The following is a 23,894-nucleotide window of genomic DNA, read 5'->3' as shown; positions in this document are numbered from 1 at the left end:
CACATTATGTGGAGTACCGCCCCTTTTTGGGTGATTTCACTCTGACGGAGAATTGCCCCGAGTGCTCTCATAGACTCAATTCAACTTAGCTTTATTTATATAGCACCAATAAAAACAACAAGTGTTGACCAGGGTGCTATACAATATAACAAACTAACACCATGTACACCACATATTAGGTGATCATTACTGAGATTTTCTTTTGTATTTAAATGCACATTTCTTTTAGAAACTGATAGTTATTTATACTTAAAATATGGTCACAGAAAAGTTGATGAGTTTATGCCTTTGTCTAAACTAAGCTTAGCCCTCTCTGTAATAACCACTTATTCCCTGCTGGTAAAATAGATTTCACGTATACACAGTGGCAGAGAGTCGGCTTAGCCAGGTGTAGTGATTTTTATATAGACAACACATTTGCCAGTTTTAAAGAACTTACAGAGAAATTTCAATTGTCTCGGTCCAATCTATTTCGCTACTTTCAAGTCCGACATTTTATTCAAGCTCAGAGCTCAACTTTTCCAGACGTGCCACCCACTTCACTATTGGATAAAATTCTACAGTCTCCTACTGTTCTTAAAGGTCAAATTGCGACAATATATAAGATGGTTCTGTCCTCAAATAATGTTTTACAGTTTTTTACAATCACTTTGCTACTATTTTCAAAACCTTGATGTCATTTTTCACAACTCTAGACACAAAACTCACAACCAATGATCAAAATGCACATTTTTCAAAACTCTAACCATTTTCTCAATTGCTTGGATACAATACACATAAAACTTAGATCATTTGTTCATTCAACAAAAATCACCCGTTCAATATGACACAACTTAACATCAAATTACTACTATTTCAAAAGGCAATTCACACATTACATTTCAAACGAGTGTCTATTAATTTCCTTACAATGATCTAACTATCAATTGATACAACTGCTCAAAATCATAAGTAACTGTGCATTACTCTTAATGCATAGTTGTATGGAAACAGACAAATAATCTTCCATGTTTATTGTAAATCATGAAAGTTTCAGGATAACGAGATTCATTGTCACCAATTAGCTTGGAGCATGAACCAATTAGACTACAATATCCATGGATGTAGCCTAATATTTTATCATAATGCTTCATCAGACACTGTGTCTATGGCCCCAAATACTGTACCACCTTCTCACACTGCAAAAAATGCTGTTCTTACTTAGAGTTTTTGTCTTGTTTCTAGTCAAAATATCTTTTTAAGTTCTTAAATCAAGAAGCATTTTCTTGACAAAAACTTACTTAATTTTGACTTATTTTTCCTGAAAACAAGAAAATAATTTTTACTTGTCAAGAAAATGCTTCTTGATTTAAGAACTTAAAAAGATATTTTGACTAGAAACAAGACAAAAACTCTAAGTAAGAACAGCATTTTTTGCAGTGCACTCCTGTTTTGTTTCTTACAGTACAAGCAAGCAAGTTGAGGAACACTGCATTTGATGTTTTACAGTACTATATTTCTTTTCTATTTTATAGCTAATTATTTTTTCTTTGATTCAAATAAACCTATGTTGTGATTGTACTGAAGGGTTTTGCATCAATATATTACAATCTTTGTTCAATGATTTCATTGTGTCTGTAGTATTTTCTCTACTACAGCAGTACATTTACATTACTGTACATGTAGAACCATAATGAAACCTGTATCATCTATTTTGTTCTACAATATTTAATGATTGTACGAACAATGACACTGTGAAACTATCGGTTGCTTGTGTGTGGGTGATCTATAGTTGTGTTTCAATGGTATTTCACAGTAAAGTTTTGAACCAATGATTGTGCAAGTGCAAGATTTCTTTAAAGATGTGAATGCACAATGCAATGTTTTGAACATTAGACAGCCTGTGTTACAAGTGATAACCGTTTTGAGTTTTGTGTCTAGAGTTTTGAAAAATGACATCAAGGTTCTGAAAATAGTAGCAAAGTGATTGTAAAAAACTGTAAGAAACCCCTCATTGATAATACCTTTAAAGTATTATCAGGGGTTTCTTAACCTAAAGGCTGGTTCACACTGTGCGATTTTGGTCACGATTTGGTAGTCTGAGACAAATTTAGCAAATCCTTAAGGATTCCTATAATCCTAACCTAAAATCTGTAGTCTTTGATCGCTAGTTTGACATGTTCACAGACAGCCGGTTAATGACTGTTGGGATCAAATTTTACCTCCGACGAAATTCTGGCAGTGTCAGAAGATCTGGCACACAATCCTCCAGTGTGACTTCTCCTACGTCGAACGTCAAATTCTCTTCGTTTTATATATTGGTAAAACACACTTTAAATGTGTTTCAATTCAGACAAATGAATGAACTCTGCTTTATGAACTCAAACAACCTTTTTAACACGTTTATTTGTATAATATTTGACACTGTTTTAATACAAAGATTACCTGATAAAATTGTTGGATTTTTCTGCACTTCTGTGATTGTAGACAACGCAGCGACTGAACAGGACTTTTATTTTGGAGTGATGACATGACGTCATAAGACTGCGCCGCGATCCTGCATCTGTTGATTCTGAAGAAGAAAGGTTTGTTTTAAGAATTTAAGCTGTTTTAATCGATAGAAACAGTTCAATGATTTATAGTTGTGACAGTTTTTTTTAAAGCGATGTGAAATGAGTTTATTTACTATTTAATGTAACATTGTGATTTTTATCTAACTGTAATGAAGGATATTTGTGTGAGTAAAGCTCATCCACTGATGAGAAACAGTAAACCTGCGTCTCATTTCTCTCTCTATATATCATAAATCAGTTTTATCATGAACACGAGTTCAGTCTCTGGAGAGTCATGATGGAGAAACTGAACTTTTCAACTCCGAGTCAATTGAATCAAACACTTTGAGAAATGATTCAGTGAATCACGACTCGTGCTGCTCTAACAGTGAACATGAACGAGAACAACAAACACTAACAAATTAAACATGTTTTCATCAAAGTGTAATCATTTGCATGTCTATATTTTATTAAATACTAAAATGTAGATCATAAATGTCTAAATATGAAGTGTTTATTAATTTGCAGCATTATTTTTTTGTGTGACTTTTATCTAAACAAGTCATTGAAGACCATTAACTCTGTTAATTATTCTCTTCTTAAAGATGGAGTTTATTAAAGAGGAGGAGACTGAAGATATGAAGATAATTATTAAAGATGAGACTGAAGACATGAAGATAATTATTAAAGATGAGACTGAAGACATGAAGATTGAAGATATTGAGGAACAAACAGGTTGGTTTTATTCTCATCGTTTTATTGATCCTAAAATGTCCAGCTCTACAGAAATAGAGAATATTTTGTGCAACATTAAACCCAACATCTACTTCTGAATAGAGAACAATGAAAAAAATGCTTTGTGCTTAAAAATGCTTTACTTACATTTTACCATACCTGAACATAAACAGCAGTAATTAAACATTACATCAGGCAAAAAATAATAATTTAATAAATAATAATTTAATGTGTGTGTGTCATATGGAGGAAAGTCAGCAGGGGAAGCGAGTGAACTGATAATATTTGATGAAACCAGTGAAAATATTTACCTTGTCATTTGTGGTTCAGGTGTAGGTTGGAAATCAATAAGCACTGACAGATGAAATGGTGTGAAAATTATATGTGACAAAGTTATCATGGTTGTCGTTTACATGTTTTTGTTAATGTTCTGTAAAAGTTCTGATTCGAACTAAAATAAGTTCAAAACGTCTTTATTAAACTAACAAATTAAATTAGCAGCACTGGATTTGTGTGAATAAACATTAAAGGGATAGTTGACCCAAAAACAAATTCTGTTGTCGTCTCAAACCCGTATGAGTTTCTTACTTCTGCTGAACAAAAAAGAAGATATTTTGAAGAATCCTGACCAAACACTGACTTTAGATCAGGTTTAGATTAGTAAAATTAGATAAGCATAGGGGGAATGTCCAAAAAACCATGAAAAACGAGGCATGCACCATGCCATTTTTTTTTAAGGACCGATATTTTTTTTTTACTTGCCAATCAATTTCTGTAGTTTTCCAAGCACAACAGAGTGAGATTAATGAATGTAGGACAGCTTCTTTATTGTCACTCCAGTGAAAAAAGTAATCATTTTTATGTGCTTGTCACAAACTTAAAGCACAAATTTCCAATAACCTTCAAAGGGCAAAATTACCAGTCATAATTTTTCATAAAAGTCATAAAAGTCAGTTCTTTTTTAACCTGCCATTCAAGAAGTACTAAACAAATATTACAGAACAAATGTTTATAATATACACTCCCTCGCAGACAGATAAAACTTTCTTATCATTGAAAGAAATTAATTGTATCCATATGTGATTTATACATTGACAATATATTTGCTTCTTTCACTCTACATCCCGAAATCTACTGATAAAGAAACTGGGGAGTGATCAGATATTAGAATATTATGATATTTAGGGGATCTTGAAGGTTAATTTGAAATCGGTTCGAAAATAGTCAATCCTTGTATATTTGAATTATGAACATTAGGAAAAAAAGAAATGGTCCTTTTCAGTAGTATGATTGAGTCTTCAAATATCAAGTTTATTCAATAACTGAATGAGGTTATTAAGAAAAGTAGTTGAGTTAGAAGGTTTGGGAGTGCCTATTCATAAAAGGGTCCAGTATACAATTAAAGTCCCCTCCAACAATAAGATGAGTGGAGTCGATATCAGGAATGATATGAAAACAGATCGGAAAACATTTGGCTTATCTAAATTAGGAGCATATAAATTCTCAAATGTAACATGTTTCTCTAAAATAGTGCCCGTCACAATAAGATAACAGCCATTAATACTCTGTTTAGTGGACAAATGTTGAAAAGGAATATTCGTATGTATTAATAAAGACACTCCACAGGCTTTTTTAAGAGAAGGTATAGTGGTACATTTAGCTTATCCACTTGCATCTAAGTCTGTGAGCACAGGAATGTTTAATATGAGTCTCGTGTAGAAACTATATGTCTGCATGCAAAGAATTCTTATGTGCGAAGACAATATTATTTAAACCACACACATTCCTGCTCAGAATATTCAAATGTTTCTTAAAAAACCCTAGAACCCTTTTTCACAAGATGTAATATAAGTCTAAGGTGTCTCCTGAATGTGTCTGTGAAGTTTCAGCTCAAAATACCCCATAGAATTTTTTTTTTATTCAATTTTTTAACTGCCTATTTTGGGGCATCATTATAAATGCGACGATTCAGTGTGTGTCCCCTTTAAATCCTTGTGCTCCCCCCACCCCCCCCCCCCCCCCCCCCCCCGAGCTCGCGACTCTATAATACATTGAATAAACAAAGTTCACACAGCTTATATAACCCTCAAAATGGATCTTTATAAAGTGTTCATCATGCAGTATATCAGATCATGTGAGTATTTATTTGGATGTTTCCATTTGATTCTGAATGAGTTTGAGGCTATGCTCTGTGGCTAACGGCTAATGCTACACTGTTGGAGAGATTTATAAAGAATGAAGTTGTGTTTATGAATTATACAGACTGCAAGTGTTTAAAAATGAAAATAACAACATGGCTTTGGTCTACAGTAAGAAACGATGGTAACTTTAACCACATTTAACAGTACATTAACAACATGCTAACGAAACATTTAGAAAGACATTTTACAAATATCACTAAAAATATCATATCATGGATCATGTCAGTTATTATTGCTCCATCTACCATTTTTCTCTATTGTTCTTGCTTGCGTACCTGCATAAAATCTGATGATTCAGCTGTGCTGCTCCAGATGTTAATACTGGCTTGTCTAATGAGTTAAACATGGGCTGGCATATGCAAATATTGGGGTCGTACATATTAATGATCCAGACTGTTACATCACAGTCAGTGTTATGTTGAGATTCACCTGTTCTTCTGAGGTCTTTTAAACAAATGAGATTTACATAAGGAGGAGGAAACAATGGTGTTTGAGACTCACTATATGTCATTTCCATGTACAGCACTCGTAATTATTTAACTATGCCAAGGTAAATTCAATTTTCAATTCTAGGGCATATTTAGTGGAACTCTAGCCTGGATGCCAGCCGAACTTAGCCTCACCCACAACATTTTTAGGTCGTGAAGTTCAGTCTGGACTCGATCCGTAGAGGAGTAATTATGCCCGAACAGAAACTGTTCGGACCAATCACATTGTCAGGGCGATGATTGACAGATTATCACCGGAAACGTAATCAGCCACGTCATCAAAGAGCGCTTGGGTTGAATTAGTTTACAACAATGATGGCTGTTGTTGAAGAACTGAGATGTGTAGATTCCGCCATCGCGTCCGTTATAGAAGATATCGACATAACCAGGTAGACATAACCAGTGGTCGTTGCCAGCTCCTTCTATATATAGTACGTTATTAGAAGCATAGATATTTATGGTTAGGGCGTCTCTCAGAGAACGCGCCTGATGCATGTGAGGTGAGCGCGCTGACATGTCGAGTGAGCAGTGCTTTACAACAGGTTCATTTACTCATGGAAATAATCTTAAACAAGATGTCCCAGCTGATTGCTCTCTCTATATCAGTATATATCTTCTAGTAGTTCCAGCATGTGTGCAGTTGAGTTCTGTTGACAACTATGCGTCGCTCAACATACATCACTTACTCTGTAGCTCTGATTGGTTGTAGGTCTATCCAATTGAGGTCTTTCCTGGATCGGTTGAAATACGCCCCCATAATCAAAGCCCAATGGAGCAGTATCAGACTCATATTCTGACTAGAATTGAGTATGACCACGTAAGGCTAGTGGAACTCATCAGCGTGAAATAAACCATAGGGTAGAATGAGCAATGAATTAGTACACACATAGGTATTGGTCAATGTGAAAAATAAAATAAAAAACAAACATTTCTAATACAGAGATGAGCTTGCATAATTCTAACCCAATAAACTCGCTTCTACAATCCCTGCGAAAGTCAAAACACCCCATTTAAAGTTGTATGCAAAAGTTTAAGAACCCCTGACAATTTCCATGATTTTCATTTATAAATATTTGGGTGTTTGTATCAGCAATTTCAGACACAGTAATATTTCAGTAGTGAAATGAGGTTTATTGGATTAACAGAAAATGTGCAATATGCATCAAAACGAAATTAGACAGGTGCATAAATTTGGGCACCCTTGTCATTTTGTTGATTTGAATACGTATAACTACTTAACACTGATTAATTGGAACACACGATTGGTTTGGTGATCTCATTAAGCCTTGAACTTCATAGACAGGTGCATCCAATCCTGAGAAAAGGTATTTAAGGTGGCCAATTGCAAGTTGTTGTTCTCTTCGACTCTCCTCTGAAGAGTGGCAACATGGGGGCCTTCAAAACTCTCAAATGACCTGAAAACAAAGATTGTTCTACATTATGGTTTAGGGGAAGGCTACAAAAAGTTATCGCAGAGATATAAGCTGTGAGGAACATAGTGAGGAAATAAAAGACCACAGGCACAGTTCTTGTTAAGGCTAGAAGTGGCAGGCCACATAAAATATTGGCAAAGGATGTTGAGAACGGTCAAAAACAGTCCACAGACCACCTCCAAAGACCTACAACATCAGCTTGCTGCAGATGGTGTCACTGTGCGTCGTTCAACAATTCAGCGCACTTTGCACAAGGAGAAGCTGCATGGGAGAGTGATGCGAAAGAAGCCTTTTCTGCACACGTCACTTGAGGTATGCAGACGCACATTTGGACAAGCCAGCTTCATTTTGGAATAAGGTGCTGTGGACTGATGAAACAAAGATTGAGTTATTTGGTCATAACAAGGGGCGTTATGCATGGCAGCAAAAGAACACAGCAATCCAAGAAAAACACTTGCTACTCACAGTAAAATTTGGTGGAGGTTCCATCATGCTGTGGGGCTGTGTGGCCAGTGCCGGTACTGGGAATCTGGTTAAAGTTGAGGGTCGCATGGATTCCACTCAATATCAGCAGATTCTTGAGAATAATGTTAAGGAATCAGTCACAAAGTTGAAGTTAAGACGGGGCTGGATATTTCAACAAAACAACGACCCAAAACACTGCTCAAAATGTACTCGGGCCTTTATGCAGAGGATCAAGTACAATGTTCTGCCATCCCAGTCCCCAGACCTGAATATCATTGAACATCTGTGGGGTGATTTGAAGCGGGCTGTCCGTGCAAGTAGGAATGGTTCAAAATACATTAATCCAGAATCCAGACACTCATTACAGGCTATTAGAAGCGTCTAGAGGCTGTTATTCCTGCTAAAAGAGGGTCTACTAAATATTGATGTGATTTTTCTGTTGGGGTGCCCACATTTATGCACCCGTCTAATTTATGCACCCGTCTAATTTTGGCCCAACTGATCTGTTAATATATATAATCTGGATTATGCAGGCCACCAGCAGCTAGGAATTAAGTCCTACCATGATGTACAGGGTACAGCAGGGCATATTTTATTCCTTTACCTCTTAGTTTCTCCTGTGGACCATCAAGCAGTTTGCGTTGCGAAGATAACTCTGCTGGAAAATCTGGGAAGATACTGATACGACTCCCATCAAAGAGAGTGGGCTTTGGTTAGATGAGATGCAGTATCTCAGTCTTAACAGTATCATGATGTATCTGGCAATCATAACTTGCATGCTGTTGTTTACGATGCGGCCAATGCGGTGAGCTCGGTCAACCTTTGTCACACGGAAAATTAGCTTCTCCCGATAGTGAAGGCAATAGGCCAGAGACAAATTGTGTGGGGTTGCCCTTCTCGATGTTCTCAGAAAGACCAGCTATCTTGATAATTTGTCAATGAGATCTGGCCTCTAAATCCGTTACCTTGGACTTCAGAGACACATTCTCTTTTGATAGAGTGCCCTCAGTGTTGGGAGTAGTTAACTACATGTAGCGCCGCTACTAGTTTAACTACATTTTTCAGTAGCTTGTATATAGGCCCGATACTGATACTGGTATTGGTGCATCTCTACTGAAAACCCCTGATTTAGATTATGTTGAGGTTGTATGGAGCTGATTAATTATTTTTTATGGTCATGATGCCACCAGCTGGGAGCAATAAGTGTGACACGTATTCAAGCATTTAAAATCCTTTTATAGTTTATTTTTATATTTTATTTTATTTTAAGATTTCAAGCAATCAAGAGCTTAGAGAGTTACATGTAAAGTACTAGACAGACTCTGCTAGTATTGGACATTTACAAGTAACACTGTAGCAAATTAACTCAAAATAAATATGAATAATTAATCATAGCTAGTTATAATTATAAATATCTGGATCAGTTAATAAAATTAACTTAATGTAATAATTAATATTACAATCAACTAACCCATTATCCAATGAACACACAGTGTTAATTGTTTATTAATTCTAAGAAATATTCATTTCCAGGTTATGTGAAATAACAATCTTATTGTACAGTACTACTCAGAACCTGTAGTCAGGATCTGCATGAATAGGGACTCTGGTATATGAGCGCAAAACACAGACAACTTTACGTGTGACATGAACAAGACTTTATTAACTAGACTAAACACTTAAACTAACATTCACACTCATACATGCATACAGTTTACCAAGAGAGAGAGAGCTAAAGCAGAGTACAGGAAAGCAAGAAGTTACAGCATTGTTTGACATTCAGCAGATCAACAGCCTTGAGCAAACCATCAGTTTAGTTTTAACAAGCTCTTCTTTGAAAGGGGTAAGGATAGTAAATGTATCAAATAATAAGACTAAGTTTGATACTTGCATGTCTCCCCAAGTTGAATTAAAACTGTCCTGATTCAATTTGTGGAGGCTTCCATTGAATCTTTGCTGATATTGTCTTGATGAAAGAGAACCAGTTGAATTCAGAGGATCTTTGGTGAATGGACGTTTCTAGGCCGAAGCCTGGCACAAGCTTGGGGTTTCACAAAAGCTTCTAGCTTCTTACAGCATCATCTTGACATCAGCATGTGTCAGTAAAAGAGAAGAAGAAGAGAGGATTGATCTTGTGATCAGTGAATATAAGGGGTGAAGACGTCACACCCTCTTGAGGTGTCTGAGCCAATAAGGAGTTTCCCTTTCAGAGGGAAGTTTTATGAGTCTTTTTGATTTTGGCAGGATATCAGCATAAGAAACTGGGTTGGATGAATGAGAGAAGAACCTTCTAGATTCTTATAATACTAATGTGTCACAGAGTTAGTAACATGTAACATAAATTACCAAATAGGAAATAATTGTGTGACTGATTGGTCCAGAAGCTACAGCGCGGAGCTGTAAGCAAGTGTGTCCGAACAGTAGCGAAGCAGGAAGTGTATAGTGTATTTTATCTACTGAGATGATTGAAATGTTGTTGTTGTTGTTGTTGTTATGTAACATTTTAGAATAGACCCCAGGAAGACTAGCTGATTGCACAGACTTTCAGCTAATGGGTAGGTAGAGAGGAGAGATTTGGCTGTATCTAACTTACACAGAAGAGACATTTTTTCTCAGCACATAAGATGAACTACTTATGATTTCAGACTGTGGTGATGTGGTTTCTCCACTGCATGGATCTTCATGTGTATCTTCAGGTGGTTTTTAAAAGAGAAACTCTTTCCACACTGATCACATATGCGCCTTCTCTCTGCTGTGGATCCTCTCATGTGTTTTCAGATTTACTGACTGAGTGAATCTCTTGTCACACTGTGAACACTTGTAAGGTTTTTCTCCAGTGTGGATCCTCTCATGTGTTTTCAGAGATGAACAACTGAATCTCTTGTCACAGTAAGTCACACTTACTGATTTCATTTTGATGCTGATTTTCAACTTCAGATCAAACTAAATATTTACATATTTTATATTTATTTCATATCTGGTTCACAATTTCCAGGAGTGTTACCCAAATAGAGGCATTTTCAATACAGTTTACAACATTGCTAATTTTAGGAATAAACTGTAAACGCCAAAATGTATGAAGTAAATGAACTGTCCAGAATGCCTGACAGGGTTGTGAGTGTAACTTGATCAAAATCTCTTCTTACAGTAACTTTGGTAACAGGGTTGATGAATGCAGTCATTCATGTGTGTAAAAACTGAGACAATGGATTGAGATTATTTTCTTGTCTCCCATCATGCTGTCGAAAGAGCCCAGATGATGTCACTTCCTGGTATCCTCTGGTTTGGAAAGGAGGAAAATCATGTCAGAAGCAATAGGGTTGAGTGAATCATGTAGGACACTGACACATTTAAAGATGCAGTCAGTCTAGACTTTGAGCATGTGAACTTTTTACAGAGACGGCAACGGTCAAGATATGACATGATATATTTTTTTTAAAAACATAACTAATGAATAATAATCACTCCAAAATTTTAAAATATTCAATCTACTCCACTTTACTGCAAACTTCACTTGATCTTGTGTTTCTGGTGTCCCACATTCACATGTGTATGAAAGGAAGTAAGTGGAACGAGAAGTCTGCTGTGACCGGCCCTTAATAATTACAGTTTTTAGGAAAATTAATTAAATATCAACGTAAAAGTTGATGTCAAAATATGGCTGTTAATATCACATTAGATTATTTTGTCATTGATCAAATATATTACTCAAAATATTTCAGAGCAATGTTTTCTTTATTTTCTTAATATTATTTATAAATTATTAAGAATTATTTAAGGGAAGGTGGCAGAGCAGCTATTTGGGAAATTCTGTAGCCAGAAGACCTCCATTCAGTGCTGATTGTCTTAATTCAGTAAATCTTGATGTAAAAACATTTGAAATTGGAGTCAGATTAAACGAGCAGCTAAAGTAAAATTGAGACTAAATTCTAAAATTAAGTGAACTTCACAGGAGCGCTGAAAAGACGTACACACATTATACCTTCACCAGACCACTGGATTCTGTCATTGGAACAACAGCTGGTCCTTTACGATTGGATGATTAATGTTAAAGTTTCAGGGACATATGCAACTAATTTATGCAAATGCATCAAAATGATCGTAATGTTTTGTAGCAGTCTCAATTTTATCACCTTTAACTTCATATTTCTCCCTTTATTTTGATTTACTGAAAATTTAAATGACTTTTTCTTTCATTTCAGAGCTGATAGAAGTGAAGGAGGAGAGTAAAGAACTGAGTGAAGTGGAGGAGGAACATCATGACAAACCTGGAGAAAAACCATTAAGTCCCTCAAAGACTAAAAAGACATTTTTAAAGAAAAGAACCAAGAAATCTACAACCTGTACTCAGTGTGGAAAAAGTTTATCGACCAAACAAAGTCTTGAGTATCACATGAGAGTTCATACAGGAGAGAAGCCGTTCACATGTGATCAGTGTGGGAAGAGCTTCAAACAAAAAGGACATCTTAAGAGTCATATAAAAGTTCACACTGGAGAGAAGCCACACACATGTGATCAATGTAACAAAACATTTCTAGGGTCATCAGTCCTGAAGAGACATCTGAGAGTTCATACAAAGGAGAAGCCACATTTATGTTCTGTGTGTGGAAAGAGTTTTTCACAGCTGAATAGTTTAAAAGAACATGAGAAAATTCATACTGGTGTGAGAGAGTACATGTGCTTTGAGTGTGAGAAGACTTTTACTACACAGAGCGATTTAAAAAAGCACCAGAGAATTCACACTGGAGAAAAACCTTACAAGTGTTCACACTGTGACAAGAGATTCAGTCTGTCATCATATCTGAAAACAAATGAGAAGATCCACACTGGAGAAAAACCTTACAAGTGTTCACAGTGTAACAAGAGATTCAGTCGGGCAGAACATCTGAAAACACATGAGAGGATCCACACTGGAGAAAAACCTTACAAGTGTTCACAGTGTGACAAGAGATTCAGTCTGTCATCATATCTGAAAACACATGAAAGGATCCACACTGGAGAAAAACCTTACAAGTGTTCACAATGTGACAAGAGATTCAGTCAGCCAACAAATCTGAAAACGCATGAGAAGATCCACACTGGAGAAAAACCTTACAAGTGTTCACAGTGTGACAAGAGATTCAGTCGGGCAGAACATCTGAAAACACATGAGAGGATCCACACTGGAGAGAAACCTTACAAGTGTTCACACTGCGACAAGAGATTCAGTCTGTCATCATATCTGAAAACACATGAGATGGTCCACACTGGAGAAAAACCTTACAATTGTTCACACTGTGACAAGAGATTCAATCAGTCATCACATCTGAAAACACATGAGAGGATCCACACTGGAGAAAAACCTTACAAGTGTCCACACTGTGACGAGAGATTCAGTCAGTCATCATCTCTGAAAACACATGAGAGGATCCACACTGGAGAGAAGCCGCACATGTGTGATCAGTGTGGAAAGAGTTTCTCTTTTAAAAACCACCTGAAGATACACATGAAGATCCATGCAGTGGAGAAACCACATCACCACAGTCTGAAATCATGACAAGTAGTTGATCTTACGTGCTAAGAAAAAATGTCTCTTCTGTGTAAGTTAGATACAGCCAAATCTCTCATCTCCACCTATAGTTGGTGCTGTTGTTCTGTGGCTGCTGTTGAATTATCCAGGTTGTGGATGAGGAGCGACCACGAAATGCCTTATTCATTCATAGTTAACTGTTTCTCAATATGTGCTCTTGTCTGTACATGTGTGAAATGTCATCAGTCACTGCCCAAGTACTGTTCCGATTCAAAGTTCACATTTAGCCAAGTACAGTTAAAATCCCCAGATGTGTTCTTGATCTGCCCCTTTTATCGAGGATGCATCGAGAGGTGACTTGTGCGGACTTGAGACAGCCAGGTATCCCAGACTGCATCGCGCACTAACCAGCAAGCATCAATAGTAAAGCAGAAAACCTGTGAAATTTAAACATATTACTGTTATTATGTCATGATATGTATAATTAAGAGTGTTCAGGCATGTAGGAATGTACTGGTTTAAAGCTCAAATTTGTGGTTTATTGATAAAAAGAAGCACCTATTTGGAGTTGTGAGATCCGGGCAATCACCGGGTGCTCAGCGCTCATATACCCCGCCAAGAACAGTTTGGCTCTGACGCTGGTTCTCATGTCTCTGTAGTGGTTAAATATAATTCATCTTTTGTAAATCTAATGGGTGATCTTTGGTCTCATTAATCTATAATTTGTTTTACTAAAAGTTTAATCTCTTAACTTATAGTTTACTCTTGTAGCCTACTAGAGCGCTGATTTTGTATGTTTGACTGAATCGTTTGTTTTATTTTTATTGTAGCTTCTTTTACCTATTGCTTATACTTTTATAATGGGTATTTGGCTATTGTTGGCCATTAAAACTGACATTTAACAAAAAGAGTGAGGGGTGTGTTTTATATTTGCAGACTATATGCACATATTTCCACATGTTTAATATTTTTAAAAAGGAAATGAAAAGTAGAAGAGCTGTGTTTTATAGTTCATTTTGTAATTATACATGCAGTGAAGACTGTAGCACTCTGCCTTAATAAAGCAGGCTACGACCGTGCTTCCTGCTTTGCTACTGTTCGGACGCTCTTGCTTACAGCTCTGCGCTCTGCTCTATTTGTGCTGTTTTGCTGTATTTAAAATTAGGAGATAAAATATAAAAACAGTGCTCAAACGACAAATCTTGGCACCAACAAAGTTTTTAACTGGAAGAATTGCTACAAAAAAAGCGGAATTTATATCCAACCAGCCTCCCACTGACGGGAACCATCAGCTTACATTCCGGAGAAGGGAAAACACAACTGCCTACATCCAAAAGGATTAGAAATAATATGCCTCCTCTGGTTGAAGAATCTACCTGATACACAAACTGCCACAGACTTCTACAAAGGATTGCAGTTCTTGAAACAAAGTTACTTGCGAGACTACCAAACCAGACGGAACACACAACAGAGCTTCGTCATGGACGTCCTCAGCACACAGCTGGTGAGTCCCATGAATCTAGTGCTCCTAAACAGACCGTACTGAGTGCCGAAACTGATCAATATACTAATCGATGGCACAAACAGGGATCGAGACCCAAAGGCACTCGAGACATCAGATTGTCACGAGTATCACATTTTGCAGTAGCATCCTCTACCCCAAACACTAGCTCCCTACCACCACCAATACATCTGGAGAACAGATTTGAAGTGTTAATGAATGTGGGTGAGGAATCTCCAGACATGATGAATGTGGGTGAGGAATCCCCAAACATGATCGGACACAGATCAAATCAGCCAGCACCTAACACCGATGCTAACTGCCGCTCAAGGTCGAGCAGACAGCGGCACTCAGCTCAGAGAGCAGCCGAGCCCAGGACTCTGAGAGGGGGTGACTCTATTATCAGAAACATTAGCAGCAGGGATACAACTACATGCTTCCTTCCAAAAGCAACAGTTTCTGATGTAAACAGGGAACTTAAGAGCATTCTGATGAAATATAAGACTGCAAATCGACTAATCATCCATATGGGGAAGAATGATATTCGGAAGGAGCAGTCAGAACTCCTTAAAAAGGATTTCAATGAACTTTTTGAAATGCTCAGAAGACTAAAAGTTCATCAGTGGAAAACTCCCAGCAAGAGGAACAAATAGATTTACACGGTTGCTTGGGCTTAACACATGGCTGCAAAAAACCTGCAACTTAAATGGACTGAATTTCATCAACAATTTCAATCTTTTCTGGAGTCAGAGACAGTTGTTCACACATGATGGCCTGCACCCAAACAAACTAGGCTCAAGAGTGCTAAAAGACAATATCTACTTCTCCCTCCATCATCCTTCAGCAGTGTGTGCAAATCCACTCGATCTGAAAGGCACAAACACACCTGGACAGAGTACAACTGACCACAGGACTTCATTTCAGCAGCTGAATAGACATGCGGTTGACACATCCCACAAGGACAATGATAACACCATGCAGCCATAACAACCACTGCTCACAGACACAATCCAGACACTGCCCACAGAGCTCACCGATAGAGAGTGACGTATTAGAACTTCTCCCTCCTCCTGTGAGAGCTCTTAGGCCCCTGCCACAACGCCAGGGCCCTCAACCTCCTCCATCTGTTCTAGGTTAACCAAAAACAACTGATAACAGCTCTCAATGATGTGTGTCGTGTCCCCGCTATGATAACAGTGACTTTGTCAAATGTTTACAGAACAAGCGGGAATCCAGTGTGCCTGTTGCTTTCTCTATTTTTGTTCTATTATGTGATAGAAAGCCAAAGGCCTTCTCAAACCGTTTGGCAAACCCATTTAATCTGCTGACTATTACACGTCAAACTAAGATTACTGTAGAGACAGAAAGTAAGACTGTTAAGTTAGCACTTTTAAACATCCGTTCACTTAAAAATAAATCACTTGTAGTCAATGACTTAATAACCACAAAAAATCTAGATTTTATGCTTCTAAATGAAACATGGCTTGAAGACAGTTGCAGTTCAACAATCCTGAATGAAACAGCCCCTCCTAACTTTACTTTAATGAGTGTCTGCAGAGCTGTTAGAAGAGGTGGAGGTGTAGCTGCTCTATTTAAAGATGTCTATCAATGCAAGCAAGTGTCATTTGGTGATTACTTGTCTTTTGAATACTTGGGTATTGTGTTAAAAGGTGCTCCTCGCATTCTACTTATAGTCATTTACAGGCCTCCTAAATATTCTCCAGGGACTTTACAGAACTGTTATCAGCAATTTCCTCAGAGTTTGACTGTTTTGCTATTACCGGAGACTTTAACATCCACATAGAAAATTCAGAATCCAATATGGCAAAATAAATCCTAACAGTTTTGAATAGTTTTGATCTGACTTTGATCTGAGCATGTACATGGACCCACACACAATCGTGGACATACTCTAGATTTAATTATTAGTAAGGGTCTAAACATTTCATCCATTGTCATTAAGGATGTAGCACTATCATATCATTTCTGTATTTTCTTTGATTTATTGATCTCTCCGACTGTTGAAGCTAGATCTATCTCGGTCAAAAAGCGATGCTTAAATGAGAATACTAGTGTACTGTTTATGAAGGCTATATCTTTAACACCAAGCATATCTGCAGACTCTGTTGATTTTCTCCTTGATTCTTTTAACTCAAAAGTACAGAATGTTATTGATAACATTGCTCCTGTGAAAGTCAGGAAGAAGAGTGGCAGGCAAAAAGCACCGTGGAGAAACTCAACAGCAGTGCAAAATATGAAAAGACAATGCAGAAAAGCTGAGCGCATGTGGCAAAAGACAAAAACCACTATAACATCTATAAAGATAACCTTCATGCTTTTAATGTGGAACTAGGCAAAGCTAGACAGACATTCTTCTCAAATATTATAAACAGAAACACCCACACTTGCTACTGTAGAGACAAACTAACAAACCCCCCCAAGTCAGATTCCCAGTGAAATGCTCTCAGACAGCAAATGCTGTAAGTTTGCTTCCTTCTTCTCTGAGAAAATTAATAATATCATAAAGGCGATCAGCACATTCTTGAGCTGCACTGAGATAAAACAGATCAGATCACAACCTCAGAAAGTAGCTATTATGTCTGTTTTCGAAGCAATTGATGGTAAAATTTTGGAAGACAGTACAGCACCTTAAAACATCAACCTGCGCCCTTGACACACTTCCCACATCTTTTTTCAAAGCGTGTTTAACTGTTTAGAAGCAGATCTTCTATAAGTGGTAAACGCCTCACTTCTCTCTGGGACTTTTCCAAAATCCCTAAAACTGCAGTTGTTAAGCCCCTCCGGAAAAAGAGCAATCTGGATAACACAATATTGAGCAACTACAGACCAATCTCAAATCTTCCTTTTATAGGCAAGATCATTGAAAAAGTTGTTTTCAATCAGCTGAACAAGTTCTTAAGTTTGAATGGATACTTTGACAACTTTCAATCTGGTTTCCGACCGCATCACAGCACAGAAACAGCACTCATTAAGATAATAAATTATATTTGCCTAAACACATATTCAGGTAAATTATCAGTGCTGGTTTTACTTGACCTCAGTGCTGCGTTTGACACTGTCGATCACAACATTCTTCTTGACAGGCTGGAAAACTGGGTTGGGCTTTCTGGGATGGTTCTTAAATGGTTGAGGTCATACTTAGAAGGGAGAGGTTATTATGTGAGTATCGGTGACCATAAGTCTGAGTGGACATCCATGACATGCGGAGTCCCTCAAGGTTCAATACTTCCACCCCTCTTGTTCAACCTATATATATGCTGCCACTGAGCCAAATAATGAGAAAGAACCAAATTGCATATCACAGCTATGCAGATGACACCCAGATTTACCTAGCCCTATCACCTAACGACTACAGCCCCATTGACTCCCTGTGCCAATGCGTGGATGAAATTAAAAACTGGATGTGCAAAAACTTCCTTCAGTTAAACAAAGACAAAACTGAAGTCATTGCGTTCGGAAACAAAGATGAAGTTCTCAAAGTGAACACATACCTTCACTCTAGGGGTCAAGCAACTAAAAATCAGGTCAGGAATCTTGGTGTGATTTTGGAGTCAGACCTGAGTTTCAGTAGCCATGTAAAGACAATAACTAAATCAGCATATTATCATCTCAAACATATTGCAAGAATTAGATGCTTTGTCTCCAATCAAGACTTCATCACCAGCAGGGTGGATTATTGTAATGGGCTCCTCACTGGCCTTCCCAAAAAGACCATAAGACAGCTGCAGCTCGTACAGAACGCTGCTGCCAGGATTCTGAGCAGAACCAGAAAACATGAACACATCACACCAGTCCTCAGGTCCTTACACTGGCTTCCAGTTACATTTAGAATTGATTTTAAAGTACTGTTACTTGTTTATAAATCACTCAATGGTCTAGGACCTCAATACATTGCAGATATGCTCATAGAATATAAACCTAATAGATCACTCAGATCATCAGGATCAAGTCACTTAGAAATACCAAGGGTTCACTCAAAACAGGGAGAGTCTGCTTTTAGCTGTTACGCCAGCCACAGCTGGAACCAGCTTCCAGAAGAGATCAGATGTGCTCCAACAGTAGCCACATTCAAATTCAGACTCAAAACACATCTTTTTATCTATGCATTTACTGACTGAGCACTGTGCTATGTCCAAACTGTTTGCATTTTTATTTTATACGTATTATCCTTTTATTCTTTTAATCATTTTTCCCTTTTTTATTTCATTTTTAATGTATTTTATATCTTTTATGTATCATCTTGTTCTGATTTTTAATGCATTTTAAATCTTGCTGTCTGGTTGAAAGAGTTGGGAGAATTAGGAAGAAAGCATTTGTGATTAGGTTAAAATTTGGTAAATTTGGATAAGGGGACAAACCATGGGGAAATTTGAGCTGTAATGCATGGTTAAGATATCTCTGGATTACAGTCAGGACACTTTCCAAAGGGGAAATTTCCAAAAGGGAAATTTGAACTGTGTTGCATAGATAAGATATCTCCAGAAGGGAGATTAGGGCTGTGTGGCACAGTTTAAGGTGTCTTGGCAAAAGGGGAGATTGAAACTTTGTTTATCAGTTTGAAGTGCCTTAACAGGTAGAGCTAGACAGCGGTCCTGTCGTGTGAGGTTTAGATCCACTTTGATGGATAACAACAATGACAACAACAACAACAAAAAAACTCCCTAGATTTCCTAGCACTTCTATCCAGATAGCAAAATTCTGTTTTTACTGTCATTCCTTATGTTTTATTTGTATCATTCTTCTTTATGTAAAGCACTTTGAATTAAACTTGCCTTGCCTTGTATATTTGATCATATTATTTCCTTCATGTTCAAATTGTTACAAATAGGATAATACTTTTATAATACTTATATTTTATACTTTTATAAATCTTTATACTTTAATTATGTAACAGTGTAATGTCATGTCTTGTCTTGTTGTGGTGTTTCATGTTCACATTTTATGGTTTGTTTTTCATTGTTATGCTTTGTTTCATTGCTTTGTTTTCCTTGTTTGCCATGTTTTATGTCATGTGATTCCATTGCCCTCATGTGTCATGTTCTGATTGGCTATCATTGTCATGTGATTTCAGTTCTGTCTTGCCATTGGTCCTCTGTCTTGATTGTTCACAGGTGTTCCTTGTTTGTCATTAGTCCCTTTGTATAAATAGCCCTCATGTTTCATTGTTCTCTTGTCTAGCTTTGATTTATGTAACCCGTTGTTGGTGAGTGTATGTTTTGTTTCAAGTCTTGTTCATGTTCATGTTCATGAACATGAACATGTTTGTATTAGTGTTGGGCAGATCGAGCCTTGTGAAACACTGAAACAGTTGAAGCAAATGTGCCATAATGATTCGAGGCTTCGAAACAATCTGACACCCGTCTCCATGGTGACCCCTAGTGGTCAGAACAGTGGAAATGCAACAAAACTCAGGCCAAACATGAATTAAAAATACCCTTTAACAAATGTATTGCAAAAGTTTTAGTGAAAGTAAAATCAATCAAAAGGAATTAACTAATCATCTAATAAGATTAAATATAGAGTGTATATTATGTGTTCTTTTATCAATTTTAAAGGCTTGTTTCTCTGTTCCATGGCTCAAGCTAAACAGGCCAATAAGAGATTAATAACTACCATTATTAATTATTCTAATGTATAATTAAAACATCTACAAATGTATAAAACTGATCAGAGATCAGGTAAAACCATAGGGTAAAGCCCTAGACACTTGTTCAATAGTTCTCAGTGAATGATACATGGGCTCACTTTATCATCGCCCTCTATCGGTGAACCATTGAAATTTCGTACAGTTTCGAAACAGTGATGACGTAACGAAGCCTCGTTTACTAAAATCACGTGACTTTAGCAGTTTGATACACGCTCCGAATCACTGATTCGAAACAAAAGATTCACGAAGCTTCGGAGCTTCATGAAGCAGTGTTTTGAAATCGGCCATCACTAGATTGTATTTGTATTTGTATTTTGGATCTTGGGATTATCACATCATTAAATACTGCACTTGGGTTCTCTGCTACACTCGCCTCCAGTGGACCCCTAACGTTACACATAGGCTATTTAATGTCAAGTAAAAAATATAGCTGCAAGCAGCAATTCGGGGCCAAGCCCCAGTAGGGGCAGTAGCGCAATACGGAGCAGGAAGAGCAAAAACAGCAGAAATTGAATGTACATGCAAAACATCTGGTTCAGAAGGACAGGTGGAAATGAAATGAAAATCAATAGAAGTTCAGAGAACGAACACGGAATGAACTAAAATACTTGTATCTCATTGAAGAGGAATAAAGATTAGCACAATCCTTATTTGGATAAAAAAGGTATCAAAATGACTCATTACACACAATTGTATAAAGGAACCCCACACAAGATTCGAATCCACGACCTCCGGGTCCAAGGTCCATTTCTCATCTCATTGCACCACTGTGCAAGTGAATGTTTCCACACCTGCCGAAGTTTATTAGTTCATGTGAAAATGAACTCAAAATGAAGATTTCTTATAAAGCTGCACTTTAGATCATTCTGCAGCTCATCATGCTGTAGTGCAATACAGAGCAGGAAGAGGAAAAACAGCAGAAAATGAACAAACATGAAACAGCTGGTTCAGAATTACGGGCAAGAATGAACTCAGAATGTACATAAGCTTAGATGAAAATGAACACAGCATGAAACAAAAAGCATTTATTTCTAATCCAAGAGGCAGTAAAGGAATCAAAACACACTATTTTATAAAACCGCTCCACCTGGGATTCGAACCCACTAACTTCGGATACAGGGCTCTTCAGATAACTGGCTTTACACATTGAGCTACTTGAGGATGCACATTCAACAGACTGTGGAAGAAACCTTTTAGTCTAACAAAGAATTCACAAAAAAAGCATTACTTAGCATGCTATCCATATTGGCATGCTAAGCTAACTTAATGCTAATGAAGCTCATAGTTAACTTGATAACTGAAGAGCCACATTAAAGAGAATGACAACTGGTTAGCATGCTAAGCAATTAGCATGCTAAGCTAACTAGCATAAGACAACAAACACAAGCAAGGTCACATTCAGAGATGAATATCTTGGGAATGGTAGTGAATATCAAAAATCCATTCAGTCATTTCTGTGCGGCTCGGTCCAAAGATCACCTGAGCTGATTTTGGACAAAATTGGACAAAAATTGTAGGAGGAGTAGCGAAAAAACTGTTTTCCATGTATTTCAATATGGCGGACAGGTACATTTAAGGAAAATGACAAATGACACATCGTCGGAATCGGCATAAGCCAGGGAATAAAATGACATAAAGCATACACATTTTGGAAAGTGTTTTCAAAAGTTATAAGTGGTTTTGCAATAATCATTACATCTGTGGAACAGTAGGTGGCGCTGTGTTGAAACTCCTCAGGTACCTTCAGGACCTTCTAAAGGTCATACATACCAGTTTGTGTGAAGATATGTCAAATTGTTTAAAAGTTATTGCAATTTATGACAAAATTCAAAATGGCGGACATGTGGTTCATCCGATGTTGACGAATTCGATATCCTCGGATTCGGCATGGCACAGGGAAGATCTTGATTTTCTAATAAAGTGTTCAAAAGTTATTGGCCAAAATAGCCATTTTTCAGATCTCATGACCTGTAGGTGGCGCTGTTCCCAAATTTGGCATGGAACCTCAGATCATGGTCTTGATCAAGTGTACCAATTTTAGTTTTGATTGCTCAAAGTTTGGCCGAGATACAGCCTCTATAGCAATTTTGGGTCAACCTCGTTAACTTCGTGACATCATAACTTTTGAACAAAGATGAATAAAAAAAATCTGTTCAGTCATTTCTGTGCGGCTCAGACCAAAGATCACCTGATCAAAGTTTGGACAAAATTGGACAAATTTTGAAGGAGGAGTAGCGAAAAAACTGAATACTGTACTTTTCAAAATGGCCGCTACTGTAATGGGCGGAGACTTAATGTAAGAATTTTAATAGAATCAGCATGAAGAGACGAATCAGATGAACTAAATTGTATTTTTCTAGAGCAAATGGTTCAAAAGTTATAAACTTTAGAATGTTTGAATTTTGGTCCTAGAGACTCCAAAATTGGTCAGATTTCTAGACATGACCATCACTACAAGTGTGCCAAATTTCATCATTTTCTCATGTTCCGTTGATAGGGCTGCCATAGACTCCCATTCGGGAGGAAGAATAATAATAATAAAAGGGAAAACGTACAATTACAATAGGGGCTACAGCCCCTTCGGGGCTTGGCCCCTAATAACATTGTTAAAGTTGTAGTTTATGTCTTAAGGCTACAGAAGGGAGAAAAAAAGTTATTGAACAATTTACCATATTATTGCCATCGAACTCTAATGCCACAAGCTGGTTTACAACAGTGATATCTTTCAAACCATTTTTAAAGTGCACCAATTTGGATAAAATTAATTTACATTTGAATGTTAAGCAAGCAGTCATGCATTTTACACATTTTATTACTTTCCAGTTACTTCAAATAGAAGTGTAACTTTATAAATTTATTGACCAACAAACTCAAAGTTGTTTTCTTGATGCCTTGATCCAACATTTTTTATATTAAAGAAATATGTTCATATGCCTGAACATGACTGACATTATATGAATGTGGAAACTCACATTTTATAGCAATAAGGTGCAGCACAGTTTCTCTATAAATAACTATCAAGTCCATCTAACCAATAGCTATGCTTGCTTTTCCTTTAGAGGGTCATGGCATGGGGGTTCTAGAGCCTATCCCATCTAGCACTGGGATCTAGCTTTACTGTCTGCAGTCAGCATGCAATTTAAAATTTCTGGCATCACAGCCTTGATTTTTTTTCAGAGATGGCCTGTCTTTTTTCCATGCAGATATGTCTTCTTCCACTAATGCAGAGACAGTGACTGAATTTACCAGGTCTTTTAGTCGCTGAAGATGTTGATCTAAATTAATAATAAAAAAGATAATAATAATGATGATGATAATAATAATAATGAGGAAAAAAGTTACAATGATGCATTTAATAAAGCA

General features: G+C 37.1%; 2 protein-coding genes across 2 annotated transcripts in view; one reads left to right on the top strand and one right to left on the bottom strand.

Moving 5' to 3' along the window:
- The window catches only part of LOC137005681 (uncharacterized), a 1,355,627-nt gene that overhangs the window by 760,304 nt on the left and 571,429 nt on the right, over positions 1 to 23,894 (bottom strand). Inside the window, exon 11 of the mRNA XM_067366462.1 lies at positions 10,642 to 10,725. Coding sequence (XP_067222563.1) covers positions 10,642 to 10,725 — 84 coding nt within the window. The remainder of the gene's footprint in view (positions 1 to 10,641; positions 10,726 to 23,894) is intronic.
- LOC137005873 (zinc finger protein 721-like) overlaps positions 1 to 23,894 on the top strand; it is a 400,429-nt gene that overhangs the window by 324,098 nt on the left and 52,437 nt on the right. Inside the window, exon 4 of the mRNA XM_067366478.1 lies at positions 12,195 to 13,338. Coding sequence (XP_067222579.1) covers positions 12,195 to 13,338 — 1,144 coding nt within the window. The remainder of the gene's footprint in view (positions 1 to 12,194; positions 13,339 to 23,894) is intronic.

The sequence above is a fragment of the Chanodichthys erythropterus genome, chromosome 3 (assembly GCF_024489055.1).
Source record: "Chanodichthys erythropterus isolate Z2021 chromosome 3, ASM2448905v1, whole genome shotgun sequence".
NCBI classification, from domain to species: domain Eukaryota; kingdom Metazoa; phylum Chordata; class Actinopteri; order Cypriniformes; family Xenocyprididae; genus Chanodichthys; species Chanodichthys erythropterus.
This window is presented reverse-complemented; position numbering and strand designations above follow the sequence as displayed.